Source organism: Pundamilia nyererei, unplaced genomic scaffold (assembly GCF_000239375.1).
Source record: "Pundamilia nyererei isolate P.nyererei 1_Seehausen unplaced genomic scaffold, PunNye1.0 scaffold00011, whole genome shotgun sequence".
NCBI classification, from domain to species: domain Eukaryota; kingdom Metazoa; phylum Chordata; class Actinopteri; order Cichliformes; family Cichlidae; genus Pundamilia; species Pundamilia nyererei.
The window spans coordinates 4,252,117-4,271,242 of NW_005187412.1; the positions used below are offsets into that span (position 1 = coordinate 4,252,117).

Sequence of the window (19,126 nt, forward strand, 5' to 3'; positions counted from 1 at the left end):
AATGCTCCGACCACGTTTCCTTACCTTTTAGTTTTGGTGACGATCTGGAAGTATGTGAAAGCAAATATTTGACCATTTCCTCTATGCCATAACAAGTAGTGCTACATGTTTCAAAAAATAATTAAACATCCTGGAGTGAAAGAAAAGAGAGAAATAACAACAACTATGCAATAAAAAAAACTTGCCAGGGTCCATAAAGATCACCAGGCCTATATTTGTTTTGTTGAGCTGGGAAATCACAGCTGCTTCCTCCACTGATAGTTCAGTTCTCCACACTGACTCATGCTGGTTGATTAGTGTCTCTTCTTTTTAGCTGATAGAAAGGCCAGTGCTTTTCTATTTACAGTTTTTTTGCTTATGCAATGGACATTTTTCCATCTAGTGAACAAGTAAGCAGACGAGGTTTAATTTCCAAATTAAAAATACCTCAAATACTTAGTTTTATCAACTAAAAATGCTTAATGAGACCAGTGTAACTGCATTCGTTCAGTTGAGTTTGAAAACCTAGGGGCCCATCCGAAGCAACGGACAGGGCCTCTTTTCCACAGTGTGTTTTTTGTCTTGTCTTCCTCTCCTCACCCTCCACTGGATACTGTAGATGGCCGTCCTTATGTTAGCCTGGTTCTGCCGGAGGTTTTTTATTGTTAAAAGGGAGTTTTTCCTTCCCACTGTCACCAAAGTGCCTGCTCATAGGGGGGTTATGATTACTGTGGTTTTCTCTCTAGCTATCATTGTAGAATCTTTACTTTACAGCGCCTCAAGGCAACTGTTGTTGGGATTTGGTGCTATATAAATAAAATAAAATTAAATTGATTTTAATCGCACAAGAGATGTGAAGAGGAGAGTGCAGGCAGGGTGTAGAAAAGGGGTGAGTGTGAGAGAAGGACAGCAGAAAAAGTGAAAGTTTATAAGATGAGACCTGCTGTGATGTATGGTTTGGTTTGGAGATGGTGGCACTCACAATAAAACAGCAGGGTAAGCTGGAGGTGGCAGAGTTAAAAAGACGGGAGTGACCATAATGGAAAGGATAAGAAATGACAGAGGATGTTTAAGATGGAGCTACCAGGAAAGGAGGATTGTTCATGGATGCAGTGAAGAAGGACACACAGAGGACTGGAGGATGTTTGATAGGGTGAGATGGAGGCGGACCCCTGAAGAGAGCAACGGAAAGAAGATGATGTTATTTTTGCTTCATTATTTTTGTACTATTTTGCATGCAGGGTTAGCAGAACACAAGCAGCTAAAACCTGCTGAGACTGCACCTCTTCTGACAGCAGGAACCATCAGTTCATCTTCCAGAGTTTTCCTTATTCCCTGTGTCTTTGCTCTTAGAAAGTATCCGCATTGCAGAAATCATTTGCAGATGAGATGAACAGATTTCTACGTGGAGCTTGCACATTCTCTTTGTGCCTTCCAGCTCCAAAGACATGCATGTTAGGTTAACTGATGACTAAATTGGCCCAAAGTTTAAATGGGAGTGTGAATGGCTGTCTTTCTCTCTCTGCTAGGCCTGCAATAGACTAGCAACTGGCTCCAGCACCCTCAACAGCACTTTCAAATTTGCCTTGTGAATTCCCTGAAGGGTCCATGTTACCATTTCTGATCACATGACCCACCTTTTTCATGCTGCGCTGCTGCCATACTATTCTTTTCTTTATAGATTTACCTTTTTGACACCTACCTTGTACCACAAGAGTGACAGAGATGTGTCTTTCTTTCTAAAAATGAATGTAACGTGTAACAGATAGTGGAAAAACACGTTTAAAAGTCATAAACTTAAGCACGGTTTATTGAGCCTCCTGTCCAACTATTATGTTCTACATCACAACATTTTACATTCCACATCAATGTAACACAGTAAATTAGATAAACAGACTAGAGAACATAAAATAACACAACACTATCTACAGGCAATCATAAATAAGCAACGACTAAAACAGTATCAACATTTTAAGTTTGGTCTCGGTCCTAGAAAGAAAGGAGAGATCAGTGCAGAGCTCAGAAAAGAGGAGCTGATCTGTGACAGTTAATCTGTCCCACATCTGCCCCGCTTTTCAGAGACGCTGCGCTGATATGGCCCTGGTACACAGTCAAAATGGAAGTACCAATCATTCCTGGTATCTGATTTTTTTTTAGGAAAATCACTTATAAAAATTGAGAAAAATATCAAAAAAAGAAAACCATTATAAAAAAATACTCTATTGACCAATACACAATGAAAACGGGTAGAAAGTTGAAGGTTTACCTCACCAAAGGTTTGTAACTAAAATCAGACTATAGTCAGTGACATTCAGTGGAGAGTGTGCAATATCAATACCAAGTCTCATTACATTTTTTTCCTGATTTACTATACATGTTTGTATGTGCGTGAGAAGTGAATCTAGCTAGCTAATGTTAGTTAAAACACAATCAAGGGACAAACTATACATCATATTAAGTCTTTTATGTACACCCCGACTGCTGTGCTAAATGTTCTGCCTCCAAACAAAAGCATAATCAATGTAGTTTAAATAAACTGTTACGTGAAACTATTCAGGAACGCTTATTTAAATCCCACTATTTAGCATTTTAGTGTGTACAGCAGTGTACAAGTAACCAACAAAACCACACTATACTGTAGTTGTAAGGACACGTAAGAACATTTCTAATGTTTTTAAATATTTTTATTCTATTGCCTGTCACAATTTGAGAATACATCACATTGATGACAACTTTTAGTTTACAACTACATTATAGCCTGTTAACTACTGCTTATGAATGTTTAATAGAGAGCCATCTCCCAAAGTTTTGCCAATTGCCTTCTTTGACTCCTTCATGGTAATCAGTATGTTACATCAAAAAAAAAAAAAAAACCTCCCAAAATTTGTAAACATCTCATAGGATCATCCAACTACATGCAACTCTTCTCAAAATCCTGCTGAATGTCATATTTCATTAGACATTCGTCTACACAGCCTTATTGTTGTAAGTTTAATAACATTCTGGAGGAAAATGACAACTATTTTGCACCAATAAAGGTTTTCTTTAAAGACCTTGCATAGATAATTGATGTGCATTCCATATTTGCAGCGCGTTTTACTTGAGACTTTGACCTTCAACTCAGCTGTCTTCATAAAGATAAATGGATTACAGGGGATTCACCCACCAAATTTTACCTGTACTCGTCATGTGTCATCATTTCTTGTGATATTTAAAGCATTATTTAAGTACCATACGATCAGATGAGAGTCGATGACCCCTTTCACTGACTTACAAAAACCTGCTAATCAAAGCAACGGCTGAGCAAGTTGATGTGAGGGAAACGTGCAGAGACATTCAAATCATCAACACTAGCACGCCACTTTCAACTAATAAAAGGTACTGCTTTTTAACCAGTGATTCATTTCAACGGATTTAATCTACAGTAATCTTTTTACGAGTCTTTTAAAACTTAAAGGATCGATTACCAAAAGCTCAGAAGCTGGATTTTAGATTTTATCCTCCAAAAAACAGTACCGATGGACCTCTGAACATCCCATTTACGATTTGTTAGTAACTTGGGGAACATCAGAGTACGCCAGGAGACGGTGGATAAAGTAATAAAAGAAACAGATGGAAATACAAACAGCTGTGGAGCAGCTAACCAGGCAAACGGAAACTCAAAGTGACCTCATTTCAGATGACATGGTCGCAAGAACCAGACAGCACACATCTATCGTGCCCGCACACGCCAATCAGCGGCATGCTCATAAGACTCCCTCTCGATAAAACGGTTCACTTCTGAAGAACAGTTTGGCATCGGATGGTTAATCTACACCGATAGGAATCACTACCGTTACGTTACTACCTTCCTGTCTCAATAATGCCAGGTGTTGATCCTGAGACTGGACAATAGTATGGCTTAGTCAGCAAAAGCCTGGTTTCCATAATTCTGTACACATATTATTAGAACTACCCTGCAAACAAAAAACCTCTAGGAATAAATCTTTGAAGTTAAATCTGTCCTGTAGACATTTTGCCAAAAAAGGTGGATGATTAGACATCTAGTGAGTTGATTTTTTAATTTAAACAATACATTTTATTTTTAAGAGAAAACCAAGACTTGTGGACTTGTTTGACTGAGATGCTGAATGAAGATTTCCCTATGATGACTATCAACACAGTAGCTAAACATGCAGCCACTTCATAACTATAAAATGTGGAACATGAATAAGTGTAACTGTGGCAGCCTACACATTAAAATATACAGTAGACAATTAAGACTGTTTTGTGATTTGCCTGCTTAACAATTCACATCAGAACAAACTTGATTGTTTGGCAGTATTTGGTAATAAAGTGTTTCTCATTTTTATGATATGCATTTTGTATATTATATATGAGTACATTTGTGCCCAACCCACCTAAAAAAGAAAAAAGAAAAAAACTTATTTGCGCAAAGATGAATGGAAAATGAATTGGTAATAACATGCAGGCAAGACCAAGTTTGAAATTATTGCTGTAAATTATTGAAATATGGGCTTTACTAACATTTTATTAACATTTTACAAGCATCAAAAAATGTTTTTTTTTAAAGTAGCTGTCGATAGATCTTACCCAAGCACCTGTATCGTCTTTTGTCCTTTAACATGAATGCGATATGTGAATAAAAAAACGTCAGGTTAAGCGAATGTTTGATTTACGACTCCCTTGCTAGATGTTAAGTTACAAAATGTAATAAAAAAAACTGATGAAAGATTACAAATAGATATATGTCACTGCAGCACATTTACAGCATAATACACCAAACACTGTAGAGGTTATATACAGTATGTGTACTAACATTTCATTCATTGAACAAGTGATCAAAACTCACATGCTGCATTAATGTGACTGAAGTTTTGGTCACATGGGCTTAGAGGCTGGTTGGCAACCCCTTGGTGTCCTCTGGTTGCTAGGGGGAAAACGTGTATTCCTTGACTAGTTGGTGATTGCTTGCAAGCAGGGGGAAATGAGCTCCGAAGAGGGCGCTGCACCAAAAATCTCAGACACTCGCCAATTACTCGCTGAGCGATAGTGAAACTTGAGGGAGTGCAAGTTTGGAGAACTTTCACCTTCAAAGTAAAAGTTGTGTCTTACTATTGCTGTCAACATGTTTTAAAAGGCGCAAATGGATCAGCTTCTGGTTTGTGTCACAGTTTTTGAAATTTCACTCAGTGAACAGTTGGTGAGTATTTGGAGCTAAGTTGGTATTATCCATGCAAACTGTAAGTAACCACAGCAATAAGCTAGCAACCAAACCTCTTTGTTAATCATTTCACATAGTCGCTGGCAGCAACTACTTGCCAGCCGGTTGGGGAGCACACTTATTTTCCCTGGCAACCAGAGGTTTCCAGGGATTTGCAAACAAGCCTCTGAGCCTTTGTGACTGAGGCTGTAGCAGTCGATTTCACAGATAGCCAGCAATCTCCAGCAAACACTCTCCAATCGGCTGGATAATATACATTTTTCCCTAATGATCGGTGGTTGCCAGGGGGTCACAGCTTGGTTTCTAGGCTTGCATGACCAGGGCCTTACAGAGACTGTAGGCATCTGACTAGCTGAATTTTACAAATTCCTAATTTTATTTTATTCTGATGGTCACTGGATAACTGACTTCTTATCAAGTTCTGTCACTGGCAGAGTAAAAATGTGACACAGTACATTCCTCATTTATGTCAAAACAAAATAACTGACTTTCATCTCATGTCATACTGACTCCAGAGTTTCGAGGGTTTATTTTTTTTGATAAATGTGCGAGTCTTTGTGGTGTCAGCTATTTAGTTCACAAGTTGCTGAGACCCCATTACATCACTTACTGGAGCTTTTTATAGCGTGGCATGATGTTAAAGTCTTGCAGGGTAAGCCTAGAGAGAACGCTCAAACATAATCCAGCACTTTTGCCACTTTTTGTAGGGTAGCCATAATACCAATCTAACAACTTATCACTTTTTAACTAATTTAGACTGTCGTCAGCACCTCTAAAGCTACGGTCTCTGAGAAAACAGGTGAAAAGCATGAATTAATTCCTGCCACAATAGTTTAATTTCCAGAAATTTAAACGGCAAAAGAAAGAAGAGAAACGAAAAAACAGTACATAAGATAAATGTGTTTGCCCTGAGGCACTTGGTAGTGGCTCTGATAAATCACTGAAAAACACTACCTTTTCAGTCAAAGCAGTTGTATAGTTTGTCTCAGAAGTTGCATTCAAATTGTCAGTTCAAAAATAATGCACATGGTGTGACACACACTGACAATCGTGATCTTCCTAGTGTTCGTCTAGAGTTGTAGTGTCTAGTACACGATGCTGAATATCAAAATGCTAAAGAAAAGGGCAGAAGCGCAATATACAGTATGTATGAGCTAAAACTAAACATGAGCGTGTTCTTTTTTTGTTCTTTTTTCAGGGGCGGGGAGATGAGAAAGGGATCAGAACAGATGGCCAGAAGGCTAAAGAAGGAGAGACACGGGAGCTGGGCATCAACATGGGAAAATCCTACTTGGGAAAGTTGTTCTGTTGCCGGCGCTTCGCCGACCTCATTTTCTCAAAGCGTGACTCCATTTCCTCTAGGACTTTGGGGGTGTACCTTACTACCAGCTTCACTGTGCCCTGAGCTGCTTTGAGGAGTTCCACAGCTTTCTCATGGTGCTCTCCTTCCACACTCTGAAGGCAAAAGAAACAAAAATTGAGTTTACGATTTCACCAGGAACAGATAAAAGTCCATGATCTCTACAGATTAACCTACTGGGTCCAATTATTAAACACAAGAGCAACGAGGTATGTGGCCACTTTTGGAGTAAACAAGAGTTTTATATGTACTGGAGTGAATGTAGTTCCAACATAAGCTCTAGCAGCTGTTCACATAAAACAGCCTGCAATTTGGAAATTTTAATGAGGGAACAAGCTGAGCAATAAACAAAGTCAACTGGATGATTGCTATTGGCTGAACTTTGAGATTTACACTTCCAGACAATAGCATGGCACGTTTACATTCAGTGTTCCATCAGTACTCACTGTGTCCATCTTTAAGCCATAATAAACATGTTGAACACATTAAGATTTCCAGAGCTTCACAAGAGGAACCTGACACCTTCATTATTTACATCAATGTACTATTACTACCATCATTATTAGTATTAGTATTATTTCTAAACATACACAATTGACAGCTTCCTGTCACTGACATAAGGAAATGCTTTTCCATTGCGGCAAGAAGACACCAAAGACTCCACAGGGTTTCTGAGGTTTTTTTCTGACAGCTCACTGGTAATATGGATTACTGAAGAAGGTTTAGCTGGTAAATGGCCATCATTGTCAGACTCTATGGCTAACAATGAACCAACATGATGATGATAGTCTGAAAATAAAAAAGCACAGGTGAGCAAAGGGGATTTTATTAATTTTTTTTGGTTTTCTTTGTTGATCCAAATTCCACTGATTGAATCCTGTCAGTCCCTATGATGGACAAACTGTTGCCAACAACTCCAAGCTACAAGCTGATATCTTCTTATAGCACTCCCCTGTTTATTAGGCTTTAATAAGCTTAATTTTAAGGCACTACTAGAAGAGTTTAACGAGCGGGAGAGTTGTTGACCTGCCTTACAAGTTCTCATTAATAAATTATGGTGTAACAAGTTAATAAACAACGATTTTACAAGTAGATGGGACCCAGATTTTTGCACGGTGATTGCAGTTCCTTTTTTTTAAAATCCTGAAACAAAATGTAGCTGTGCATTCGTTTTTTTTGAAGAATGTATTATTTCTAATATCTGTCTGTTTAAAAAAAAAAAAATCTGAAATAGAGAATTTGCTCAGGCTCAGTCTAAAATGTAAACCATGCTGTGAATTACACACACACCACTCCATTCACTGAAAGAAGCTGGTCCCCTCTTTTCAGGCCTCCATGTCGGTCAGCGATGCCTCCTGGGATGATCCGTGAGATGTAAATTGGTGAGTTTTGCTCCTTTCCGCCCATTATATTGAAACCCAACCCTTCTTCTGTCTTGGGCAGTTCCACAACTCGTGGATGTGAGTGTCCCTCACTTGCTGCAAAAGCTGCCACTGTAGCCTACAAATAGGAAAGTGGTGTTTAGATATCTCGTCTGTATGTACTGCAGTCAAAGCACAAAATTACCCATTTTAAGAAATTAAATGTCTGAAATTAAGATTACAAAAAGACCAAATCTTGTATTCAGACAGTAACTGACAACTGTCTACCTTTGCTGTGGCATTGGCCCTGACCTCGGGGCTGCTGTTGATGTCCACCGTTTCATACACATGCTCATAGACCTGAGGAGATATTAGTGGACAGTATTTCAACCGGCGAACACAAAGAATTCAAACCAAACCAAAGGGTTAACCTTCTATAACCCATAAAAGCTGTGGGCAGCCAGCATATTTCTACTACTGTCACAAACACTTTTGGACACAGTATACTTTAAAAATTTGAATAAATCTGGGGGAAAAAAGAAATGGCTGTGCAATTTAAGTATTTTGCAATATTTTACATTTTATTTCACACTATGGCTGACGTACATCTGTAAACAGTGTCGGTTGTCAGTCCACTATTTACAGCATTCGATCACATCAATTTCGAGGAGGCTGCAAAACTTTGTAAAAGGGGACTTATATGATGTGAAAATGTTTATCAAAGGGAAATGTGATTGTTCAGACTCTCTAGCTTAATGTTATCTGGTATACACTAGCTTTTGTTCTTATAGCCGTCTGGCTATAAGCTGTCCCAAAGTGGCAGTACACTTTTAGTCATTTAGTTAGTTATATTATCGGGAACGAATAAGTATGTTTATGCATGTTTTATTATGTTAGAGTCTCAATTTCAGTTGCGGGGATGAGGCGTGAGGTGAGGAAAACGAGAATGAGTTGGAGGTTAGGGAGCAGAGAGGAGGGGTGGATGTGCCAGATGAAGAAGAGGAGGACAAAGAAGTAATGATAAAGAGATGTTGAAAACATAAATGTACAAATCTTAAATGGTCATATATAGCTGGACATTAAATTTAAACTAACTTTTTTACCAGACTTCCACTCTCTTTCTTAATTCTGGAGCATTCTATTGGGAATCCTATTGGGATGCAGAGGGTTAAGCTCCAAACTGTGAACTAATGTCTCTTAATTAAGTGTTTGATAAGTGAATGATACAAGACGAAAGAGACTCACTTCTCTGACAGCATTACAGAATTCACTCTGTAGGACCCTCTGCAGTGCCTGCAGCTTCTGGGGAGGCACTTCCCCTGTCCTCTGGAGTTTATCAAGCAATTCAATAGCACGGTTGATATCTGTCAACAAGAACATGTACATAACCATTACTGAGGCCTGCAAATGTAGATTTTAGCATTGGCAGTGAGAGTTTCCCACATCAGTGTCAGAGCACATTTACTTGCACTACATTTGTTCTGATTATAGATATGCTCCGGACAAGCTTGACTCCCACGGTCACCAGAACATACTACAATTAGTACAAATCGCTATAATGCAATAATAAAGCAACTCTCAGAGTAACATGAAGTAAATTCAAGGCACCAGGCATCACGTTTTTGTTTTGTTTATTTTGTTTTTGTGAATGTACAGCTTGCTTTAATAGCAACGAATTCATAAGCATTTGTAAGTTTATTAAATATTTCTAATCGTGAAGTTTTACGTGTGTATTTGTGTAACCCGTAAGTTTAAACTATCACACAAATCTGGGCTTCCTCTGCACATTTCAGCAACACACACCCAGAACTTGTTATTTACAGACAGGTCACAAAAATGAATATAATGATACAACCAGCGTAACTGTAAAATCTTCTTTCTTTTATGGTAAGATACAGTGAACAAACCAGCCAGATAATCACTGTCTGTTGTCATTAATATTAGCTAGGTGGCTAATGTACTAAGTACAAAAATGTTGCCGTAATAGCTGTGGCTGCTTTAGCTGGGTGACTATATATACATAATCACACAAGAATTAACCGCAAGATGTCTATTCTATCGTTATCCCACCATAAAACAGAGTACACAGACAAAAAAATAAACCGCTTGCTTTAATGAGCTAATGCTAGCTAGGCTAGGCTTATGTCGCCCGCATATCACAACAAATATTTTTAAGCTAAAGCTAGCTAGCTAATTAACTTCACCTCTTTCCAATCGCACGGGCTCCCCAAGCGATGCCATTATTGAAATAGGAGGATGTTTGGCGTTAGGGAGATAGTTAGCTAAAAGGAAAAATACTGAAAACTAAATTTGGTAATCCTGGCTGGCGTTATGTGCGCTTAACTGAGACGATAAATCAGATTAGCCAAGTTAGCCGGCTAGGCTAGCTGCCAGTGTCGTGATGCATTCAGGGAAACCTCGTAAAACTGTGAACTCGGAATGTTCAGTCACATTCTAAAGTCACTGCGTGTGTATTTGTTACCCTATCCTTTTACTAGACGACTACTCGTGTAAAACTATGATATCTCATACATACATAAGACACATAGCTTTACCAATATTCCACCTCGCTTTAGTGTACAAATGTCCTTTCTTTAATTCGTCCAAACGTACACCTTAGATAGCAGCTTCAAATGTTGTATATTAGTAATGCCATATTTAGTTTTAAGCACAGAGGTTTGATTTTATTATGTTTACTGCTGATGCTGACAATGAGAGTAGGCATATTTTTGTGCCATGCATATAGCCCACTGAAGGTCTCGTTGGCTAGAATCCAAACCTAGATTCCATATCACCATTTACCAACCTGAGGGGCGGAGAACTCTCCATTTAACAGCTTCTCTCAGCCTCCACAGACATAGCTCAAAGGACGATTACATTAATATGTACTGTCATAACAAGGGCCAGCCAGAGGAAACTTTATTTGGCTTTTTGTTGACGTCTGATATGAGCGCTCTCTCTGCCACCCCCTACTGGTGAGCTGCATCACATTTTGAGCCTCCATAAATGCAGAAAACTGCAGCTGCACTGCTTCTCTGTATCCTGAAAGTTTCGAGCATGATTCACTCCTGACCACACCCCAGTGGGCGATGAACGCAAATCTTTTGACAGGTGATGAAAAATACCTAACGTGACATCACAAATGTGGGCGTGGCATAAAGCAGACACACGGAAAGACTTGGTGAGCAGCAGCTTTTGTTCTTTTCTTAACACAGTAGACCCATTGTTTTCCTAAAATATTTTTTCTTCTTGTTTTTATTTCCTCAGAAACAGCAAAGTAATACCACATTATACTGTAGGATTCACTCATATGCCTGATTTATGGTCACACCGAAAAACACCATGGGCTTCACCCTGCCTCCCTTTATGCACTCTTTTATTAAATGTTTAATTGGCAGATTACTTTTTTGATCTTTGTAAAAAATAATAGCCTAAGGCTCATGCTCATGATAAACAAAACACATCCTTATCATCTTATCTAAAATGTTGAATGGCTGATTCATTGTCCTATGTGCTGAGGACGGGATAGTGTCATTCAGGTGGATTTTTCTGGAAGACCAGATTATATTTATGATATTGTTCGTCTTCCCACTGTTTGTGTTGCAGAAGCCTCTGTATCTTTTTTTAAATTTATGATATTAACTCACAGCATCATCATCAGCCTTCTGTGAAGGGTCCAAGCAGGGCAGTGAAGAAGCTGGCCCATCCTTCCTTCAACATCTTCAGATCTGGCTGTCTTCGCACTTACCTTCAGGCTGATGGAGGCGTGGTAAAATGAGGTGATTGTGTTCATTCATAAGGGATCGCTGGTGTTTTGAAGAAATTTTGTATATTCATTTTCTTGTTGTTTTTAATCTTTTTGCAGTATGTTCTAGAAATGTTTCATGTAACGAAGATGAGACGCTGAACATATTTTATTGTATTCCCACTAAAACCTTAAGCTATGGAATCCAGACTTGGCAGGCATGCATTGCAATGAGTTATTAGCTGCCTGAGGGAGAAAGTTGATTCTTTTAACCCAGGTGCCAAACCAGTTATGGAGATCGGCTTCTCCTTCTGATCACAGTGACTTTAGAGCTAGAAAAAATCAGTGGTGATTGTCCTATTGTGGAGGAGTTAAAGCTGGGATTACAGCACACTAATAACAAAACACTGGGTGTACGTTTTTAATGTACACAAATGTATGGGTGGTTGAATCCATCACTGTCAAGCTCAGGCAGTGTACCCACTTGTACTAGTCTGCACTTGAACGTGTAGGCGCTTTTCTTGTGTTAATAGGGTCTCGTAATTGTGCGACATCACACATGCCGCTGGAGCAAAAGCTCTGAACACCTGTGTATGAACACTAAAGATCCAAAGCACATAAACGTGTTTTGAAAAAATGTGCTGGTGGAGAGCAGGAAGCGGTTTAGGGGCACCTCCTCTCTCCTTCTCCAGTTTCTTTTCCTTCCTGAAGTAGCTGAATGACACCAGGAGCTGCTTTCTGTACTCTAACACTCGTTATCTTTGAGTGACCCAAAGCAAGGTCTCGTTTTCTTCTCTTAAAACATCACTTCTTGTTGCTCAGGATTTGAATTTCTGCTCTTTCATGCTTCGGACGTGTGGCGGTTTGTGCGCATGCATGTGTGCATATGTGCCTCCTCCCTCCTTGCCTGCAGACTGTCCGTATAATAAAGTTTACTCTGCCTAAAAATGCACCGTTGAAACTTTATCGACATTGATTTTGTTTTTCAGTTGCCTATAGTCATTTTTATTTCTTCAAATATTTCAGTTTAATATTGCAAACAACTTCACAACATACAAAATGAATAATATTAACCCAGAAACATGTCAATGAATAAATTTTATATATATATATATATATTTATATAATTTTTTATATATATATCTTGTCCTCTGGTGGGGATAAAAAAATAAACAGCAAAGCTTTGACAACAGCACCTTGACATAGTATGTAATTCCAACATTACCTTGAGAAGTTTAGAACAGTAAACAGATAAATTACTTGAGAGGAAATTGTTTTCTGCTGAATATGTAAACGGAATGTTTTTTTTAATAATTTTTTTTGGTCAGCATCATATCCTTTTTTTTCTGTAAGTGGAGAATTTATCGATTTACAATTGAAGCAGCATGCAAGCTTTTGAAGATGGAACTGTCCTCGCTCTCTCTCTGTCTCCCTCTTTGTCTCCCTCTCTGTCTCCCTCTTTGTCTCCCTCTTTGTCTCCCTCTTTGTCGCTCATTTCTTGCCTGTTAATTTTTTTTCCTTCCTTTTCTAATTCTTGGCAACGTAAACAAATCACAATGTCTTGAGGAATGTGATATAGTAATTTAAACTGGGCGCAAATGACTGATCAGATTTTTTTTAATTGTTTACAAGGTCATGAATATGTTCAATAAATAGACTGTAGTATCACTTTTACTGTATAAACTTCATCTTTTTTTACATGCAGTCCATAAAATTTTCATTTGACGGAATAATTTACCCTGTTATGTATATATACAAATAGATATTTTCTCTTTATTCTCTTTTTTAAACTCTTCAATAAAATCTATACATTTTATACACTATCTCCCTCTTTTAATGGTCAATGTGCATACACATGAAGTGTCTATCCTTATAAACCGCCAGCCAATCTTCTTTTTGCTATCCATGGTAAGCGCTCGCACATAGGACTGGGTTGTCCTGCATTGGGAATTATAATGCCGCTTGTCTATTCCTCTGCAGCCCTCCTTTGTGTACCCCATGGGGTTGCATTTGGTCTCATAAAAGTATTGCTTCAGTTGGCCATTGGGGACAGGGACCTTTTCCATGACGGTAACTTGCTGCCCGGACATGTCTATTGCAGTCTTTTTATCCACAGCTGTCACCCACTGGCTAATACTGTCACACACACTGAGCTCTCCACGTCGTGAGGGATCGGAGTGTCGCCGCACCCTCATGGACATATTAGCGGCATCCAGATAGTTTTTGTATTCCTCCAGGAGAAAGAGCAACGGCGGCTCCAAAGGCACTTGGTTGCTGATCATCACCCGTGAGTTGTACAGATCGACATCCTTGGCCTCCGTGGTGACCACAGAGGATGGGCCACCACCTCCCTGGCTCTTATCGGCCCCCTGTCCCAGCTGCGCCACCTCGCCCTCCACCTCCAGCAACTCCTCTATCACTTGCTCAAACGTGTCTGTGAGCGAGGGCAGTTCCCCACGCTGGCCTGGGCCTCCACCGCTCTGGGGAGTCCCGTGGCCTCTTTCGGCCGTTGCAGCAGCGCCCAAGTAGCCTTCCGTCCGATGGCCCCGCATGCCCGGGGCATCTCTCAGGGGCGCAGCTCTCATGCAACTGAAGTATGAAATAACCATAGTAAGGAACAGGATGGTCATCACTCTTCTAACCTGGTGGAACTGGAGGGACGTGAGAGAGACACAGAAAGAAAACAAGAGGAGAGAGGAGGGTTGGGGGAGGGCGAGAGAACGAGATGGTCAGTCAAAGAGCATCTTCAACAAAGTTAGCTTATTTTTGATCCATAATGCACCATGTAAGCCTCTCCTCCTATTTCCACCCTCCACTCTTTGTTTTGCAAGCCAAAAAACTGGAGCCAGTAGCTTCGGAATAATCACAACATGTTTTTATTAAACTGATATTGGCACTGTGTCATCGGTGTTTTCAAATTGTTTGCAAACTGTAATCATTCTGTTCCTATGTGAGGTCTGGCTTAGATCTCTATTTGTTGGCAGCAATGCACAAAAGCTGTGCTGAGCATCAAAGCGGCTGCTTATTACAAAAGATAAGATTACACAAATAGATGTGGAAACATCCTAACAGCTTTTTGACTGGTCTGTTAAAAGTCCAATCATGGCTTTCTGTTGGAATAATTGGCTCTTTTTCTTTCTTTCTTTTTATTTGGCTGTACTAAAAGCTCACAGGTGCCCCCTGCTTTTGGGTAAGGAAATTGAGGATTTTCATTCTTGCACTTCATCCTGTAGTTGTTGAATTCTTGTGGATGGATTTATGCCCGCCCCCCCAACCCGCGTTACGAATACGCGACCGTGACGTTACCGTACAAACAAATCACCGGTATTAACACTTCAGGAACCTCCGGTGTGGACAGCACTACCTAACAGAGTCAGTGTGTTTGTGTCAGCGCTGGCAAACACTGATGCTCCAGTATTACTTTATTAAAAAGAGAAAACAAAAAAAAAACTGGTCAGTACTACACCTTGTAGTCATGAATGGGAACTATGGGTTTGTTGAGGGACACTGTTTGTTTTCGGCAGGTGGAAGGCGAGAGCACTGCAGGATGAATTAACAGGAAATTGAATGACAGAATGATTTGACATCCTGCCGTGCAAAGCACTGCTATCGAGGCTCTGGAGAACAACTCAAAGCACACGCAAAACCAAACTGAAACACTGTACATATATATTGTAAAATTACCTGAGCATGTGTGCGTCCCTTACCTCTGAGAAGCTCTAAGATTCACAGCAAATCAATGCATCCAAAGGACATAGATCTTAAAACACCCATAATTTTTTAAAAAAAGAAAAAAAAATCTAGATCTTGCTTACCACAGGGGCTAATTTAAAAATAGCCCGGCCGAGGCTTTGACTGCACTCTGCATGTCCGAGCCTGACACAGGAAAACACGGCGAGAGCGAGCCCCTGCTCCAGCCTCCACTCACAGAATGGACACAAGGACCTTTACAGTATAAGGAGGAGCAAAACCCCACCTTAAAAGCATTTGTTTCATTCTTAATTGGTATCTGGGGCTGTGGCTGCAATTAACCGACACCACGGTGACTGCCATAGAGATATCTCGTCTAAAAATAGACGTGCTGGGAGTCTCACAGTCTCTATTCAGAATATCACATCCTTCTTCTTAATGAGCCACTCATTCCCTGAGCTCAGTGACGTGCTCCTCCGGAGTGTGTGAGTGTGCGTGTTAGAGGGAGGGCATGGGGAGGGGCTGGCTTGTATGTGTTTTGCAGTGAGGTGGTGATGGTGGTGCTGGTGGTGGGGTGGGTATTTTTCCTCTTACCAACTACAATGGGGACAAAGCCAAGAATAAAGAGCTAATTGTCAACTCGGATATTGTTAACAAAATTCCATTTATGGCTCATTAACCCTTCAGTTTTGTGAAGGTTGTGGTTAATGATATCTGAAATGATATCTGAAATGATATCTGCGAGGCTTCCCAGCACTGAGAATCGTGTAGGTTTTTACGGGATCGAGGCCAGTCACGAGCTTTATGTGTAGGATGCATTTAGGCTGATATTATTATCAGCATCGCGCTCAAATGGTTCCACTTCCACAAGAGGGAAATGAAGGCAGAGGGCTGATTACTGTTAGGCGTCAAACTTCATGCTGGAAATGGTGCAGACGAAGAGTGCTGCATCTTCCGTAACAGACCACAGGGGTAATATTGCAGTAGCAGGGGGTGGAGAGAGTGCCAGCGTCATTTCGCAGCATAACAACCACAGATGACGTCTCTTCCAGGTCTCCATAGGGGAGAGAATGGAGAGAAGGGGTGGGGTGGAGGAGAGGGGGGGAGAGGTTGCTGGGGGTAATGCCACTCAACAGTGTGCAATTGCAGAGCCATTCCCCCGTGTATCGTCACACCGGGAACAACAGATGATTTTATTTCTATCTCGCTGATTTCCTGTTTCCATCAGTACAATCAATATGGCTTATGCTCTCAATCAACATCCTGTTAAAATGCGATAAAGCCAATGAATCATTTAATTGCTGTGGGACCGGCGGAGGATCTCTGGCTTATATCTGTGAGAGGCTAAATGTGACAACATCCAGTGTCTGAAGATTTTATGCGGATTTCACAGTTAATAAAAAAGCAGCCCGAGCATTAACAGGATGAGCAATGAATAATAAAGCAAGGGATGGATTACATATGGAAGAATAAGACCCCCCCCCCACACACACACACACACACTCCTTTGGAGCTTCTAGTTCTCAGCTTTGTGGCAACTTGTGCTTGAGAAAGGTGCAGTTTCCTCTGAGCTGACTGTTTAAAGAATGCACAGCCATCTAAACATGACATGCGGAGAACTGAGCTAATAACATGAACGAGGGAAAATAAAGCCCACAATAACTGCTGCTCAAACATGCCTTTATTCATGACAGCACGCCTAGAGCGTGAAACACCCCGAACAATAGCAGCAGGTGAGTGTATGGACTCTGTCTTCTGTTTAGCTCCAGATGACCACCTGTTCATCTGCTTTGAGAGCACGGCTGTATGGCAGGGATATGTAACTTACCCTTGCAGTTATTCTTTGTGCCAGGTGGGGATTAAAGTGATAAATGCCTCCTCTGACAGACGCTGAAAAGTTTCCCTAAAGCATGAAAGGACTAGCGTGGCTAGTGTTATTACACACTACAGTAACGTTCCCAGCCTCCACGCACATGTCTGCACACTTTATGGGTTCATCTTTACTAACGGCAGGCGTGATATCTTATATACCACTGCATCGGGAAAAAAAACACATCAAGAGAGGAGATCTGAAGTGTGGTTACCACATTTGAATGGAAATGTGCGACCCCATGGCAACATTTGTTCTCTGCCTCTGTCTCTGCTCCCTCATAGGCACCCATCTTTGTTAAATTCCTCAAGAATACGGTTTACCTGGCAACATGTTTTATCACGCTCAATAAGTATAACACACAAAGCCAAATGTTCCGTTTGAGAGCAGGAAAAGTACAGCAAATATTATCAAAATGGCTACCCTAGGACCCCTTGTGCACTACAATGCAGCACTTAAAGAAAAAAACAAACAGGCATTTAGACTTAATTGTGTTGTCTGCAGTAATGGCTGACACATGTGGAAGCTTGCTAACTGAGATCTGTTTTCAATCTGATGCAGCATCAGAGTACGTTTTACTAATACATGAGCATCACTGAGGATTATACCTGGCCGCCAGGCCAACCCCAGCCACTGCCACAGAAAGCCCAGCATTCAAATACCTGCTGAGTGATTTATGCTACCCAAAAGAGCTGTTAACTCCCTCCCACACTGCGTGCAGCAGTGGGCACTTTAGAGGATACAACAGCAACATACAGCATGGTGAAATCCTTACTGATGTGCTTAGGTTCTTGTAAGCTTAGCGAAGAAATCCTCATTTTAACCCATGAATGACCAACAGACCTGCGGCTGCACACTGACAGCGCTGCTGTGCCCAGCTTTGTACACTAGATGGCATATGAGACCGTCAAATAGTCTGAGCTCGTTTTCTTCCACCCTTTCTCCACCTTTCTCTCCTGTTTTTCCTTCCTCCCCATGATAGATAGATAGATAGATAGATAGATAGATAGATAGATAGATAGATAGATAGATAGATAGATAGATAGATAAATAGGACAGACATTGTCTTTTCCAGGGCATAGTCATACAAGACATCTATAAAGTTAAGTTGGATGTTGTTTAGTTACAAGAATGGTTCATCAAAAAAAAAAAACGTCATTAAACCATCTATTAATCTGAGATTACTTCTTGAACCACATATTTTCACATCGCAAATGAGCCAGTTTCCTCCCACTTTGTTTGAATCCATAATTATTGTGAGCTTTTGGGTTTTTTCAACACGAGCACACACCGCCAAAAAAAAAACAAAAAACCCAACAGTGTGTGTTGGCCGACCGAGCTAGGCGTTTAGGTCTCGGGTTTCCTATAAAGTCTTAATGAGTTCATCAAAGTTTTTTCCCTCCAACAAAACAACAATACAACAAAAACTGTCTGGAGTGTTTCTGTCTCTTTTCTCACAGAGGAGGAGGTGGAGAAGGAGGAGGGTCCAAGCTTGGACGAACAAATGCAGACAAACAGCCGGAGGAGAGAGTTTATTGAGCAATTTATGTGCGTAAAGTTTCCTTAAAAACAGCCACACAGATGCACACTGGACGGCTTCCACTTTGCTAGCTATGGAGAAATGCCTACCTATATGTACCACTGGCTGCTCCAATAATGTAACCACAGACCTTTTCCCCCCCTTCTTCTTCTTCTTCTTCTTCTTCTTCTTCTTCTTCTTCTTCTCGAGATTACATCTGCTGAGCTCGTGCTCCCCACTGGAAACCCAATCAACATAATAACTCCGTTTTTTATTAATGAACACGAGGATAAGGTTACACATATCCCCTCTCGGGCTGCTGCGCTGTCTGTTCGCAGGATAACCGGGCTTGATCGAGCTACTTTTAGACCCCCCCCC

At 40.5% G+C, this 19,126-nt stretch overlaps 2 protein-coding genes across 5 annotated transcripts in view; both read right to left on the reverse strand.

The window, feature by feature from the left end:
• Positions 1 to 1,779: 1,779 nt before the first annotated feature.
• lin7c (lin-7 homolog C (C. elegans)) lies at positions 1,780 to 10,330 on the reverse strand. The gene is made up of 5 exons (XM_005724257.1): positions 10,129 to 10,330; positions 9,170 to 9,288; positions 8,213 to 8,284; positions 7,854 to 8,063; positions 1,780 to 6,658 (listed from the first exon to the last, which is right to left on the reverse strand). The coding sequence occupies exons 1-5, from the start codon at positions 10,163 to 10,165 to the stop codon at positions 6,491 to 6,493; spliced, it is 606 nt and encodes a 201-aa protein (XP_005724314.1). The 5' UTR covers positions 10,166 to 10,330; the 3' UTR covers positions 1,780 to 6,490.
• Positions 10,331 to 13,166: 2,836 nt separating this feature from the next.
• The window catches only part of bdnf (brain-derived neurotrophic factor), a 14,139-nt gene continuing 8,179 nt past the window's right edge, over positions 13,167 to 19,126 (reverse strand). For all 4 annotated transcript variants that reach the window (XM_005724258.1, XM_005724261.1, XM_005724260.1 and 1 more), the window contains exon 2: positions 13,167 to 14,320. In XM_005724258.1, coding sequence (XP_005724315.1) covers positions 13,490 to 14,320 — 831 coding nt within the window. In that variant the 3' untranslated portion in view covers positions 13,167 to 13,489. The remainder of the gene's footprint in view (positions 14,321 to 19,126) is intronic.

Bases quoted from the DNA above. Each gene is read 5' to 3' on its own strand.
- lin7c (XM_005724257.1), bottom strand. From the start codon at position 10,165: ATGGCATCGCTTGGGGAGCCCGTGCGATTGGAAAGAG. The intron at 9,289-10,128 runs GTGAAGTTAATT...TCTTGTTGACAG, and splicing joins GCCCGTGCGATTGGAAAGAG to ATATCAACCGTGCTATTGAA. The intron at 8,064-8,212 runs GTAGACAGTTGT...TCCTATTTGTAG, and splicing joins GGGCCAATGCCACAGCAAAG to GCTACAGTGGCAGCTTTTGC.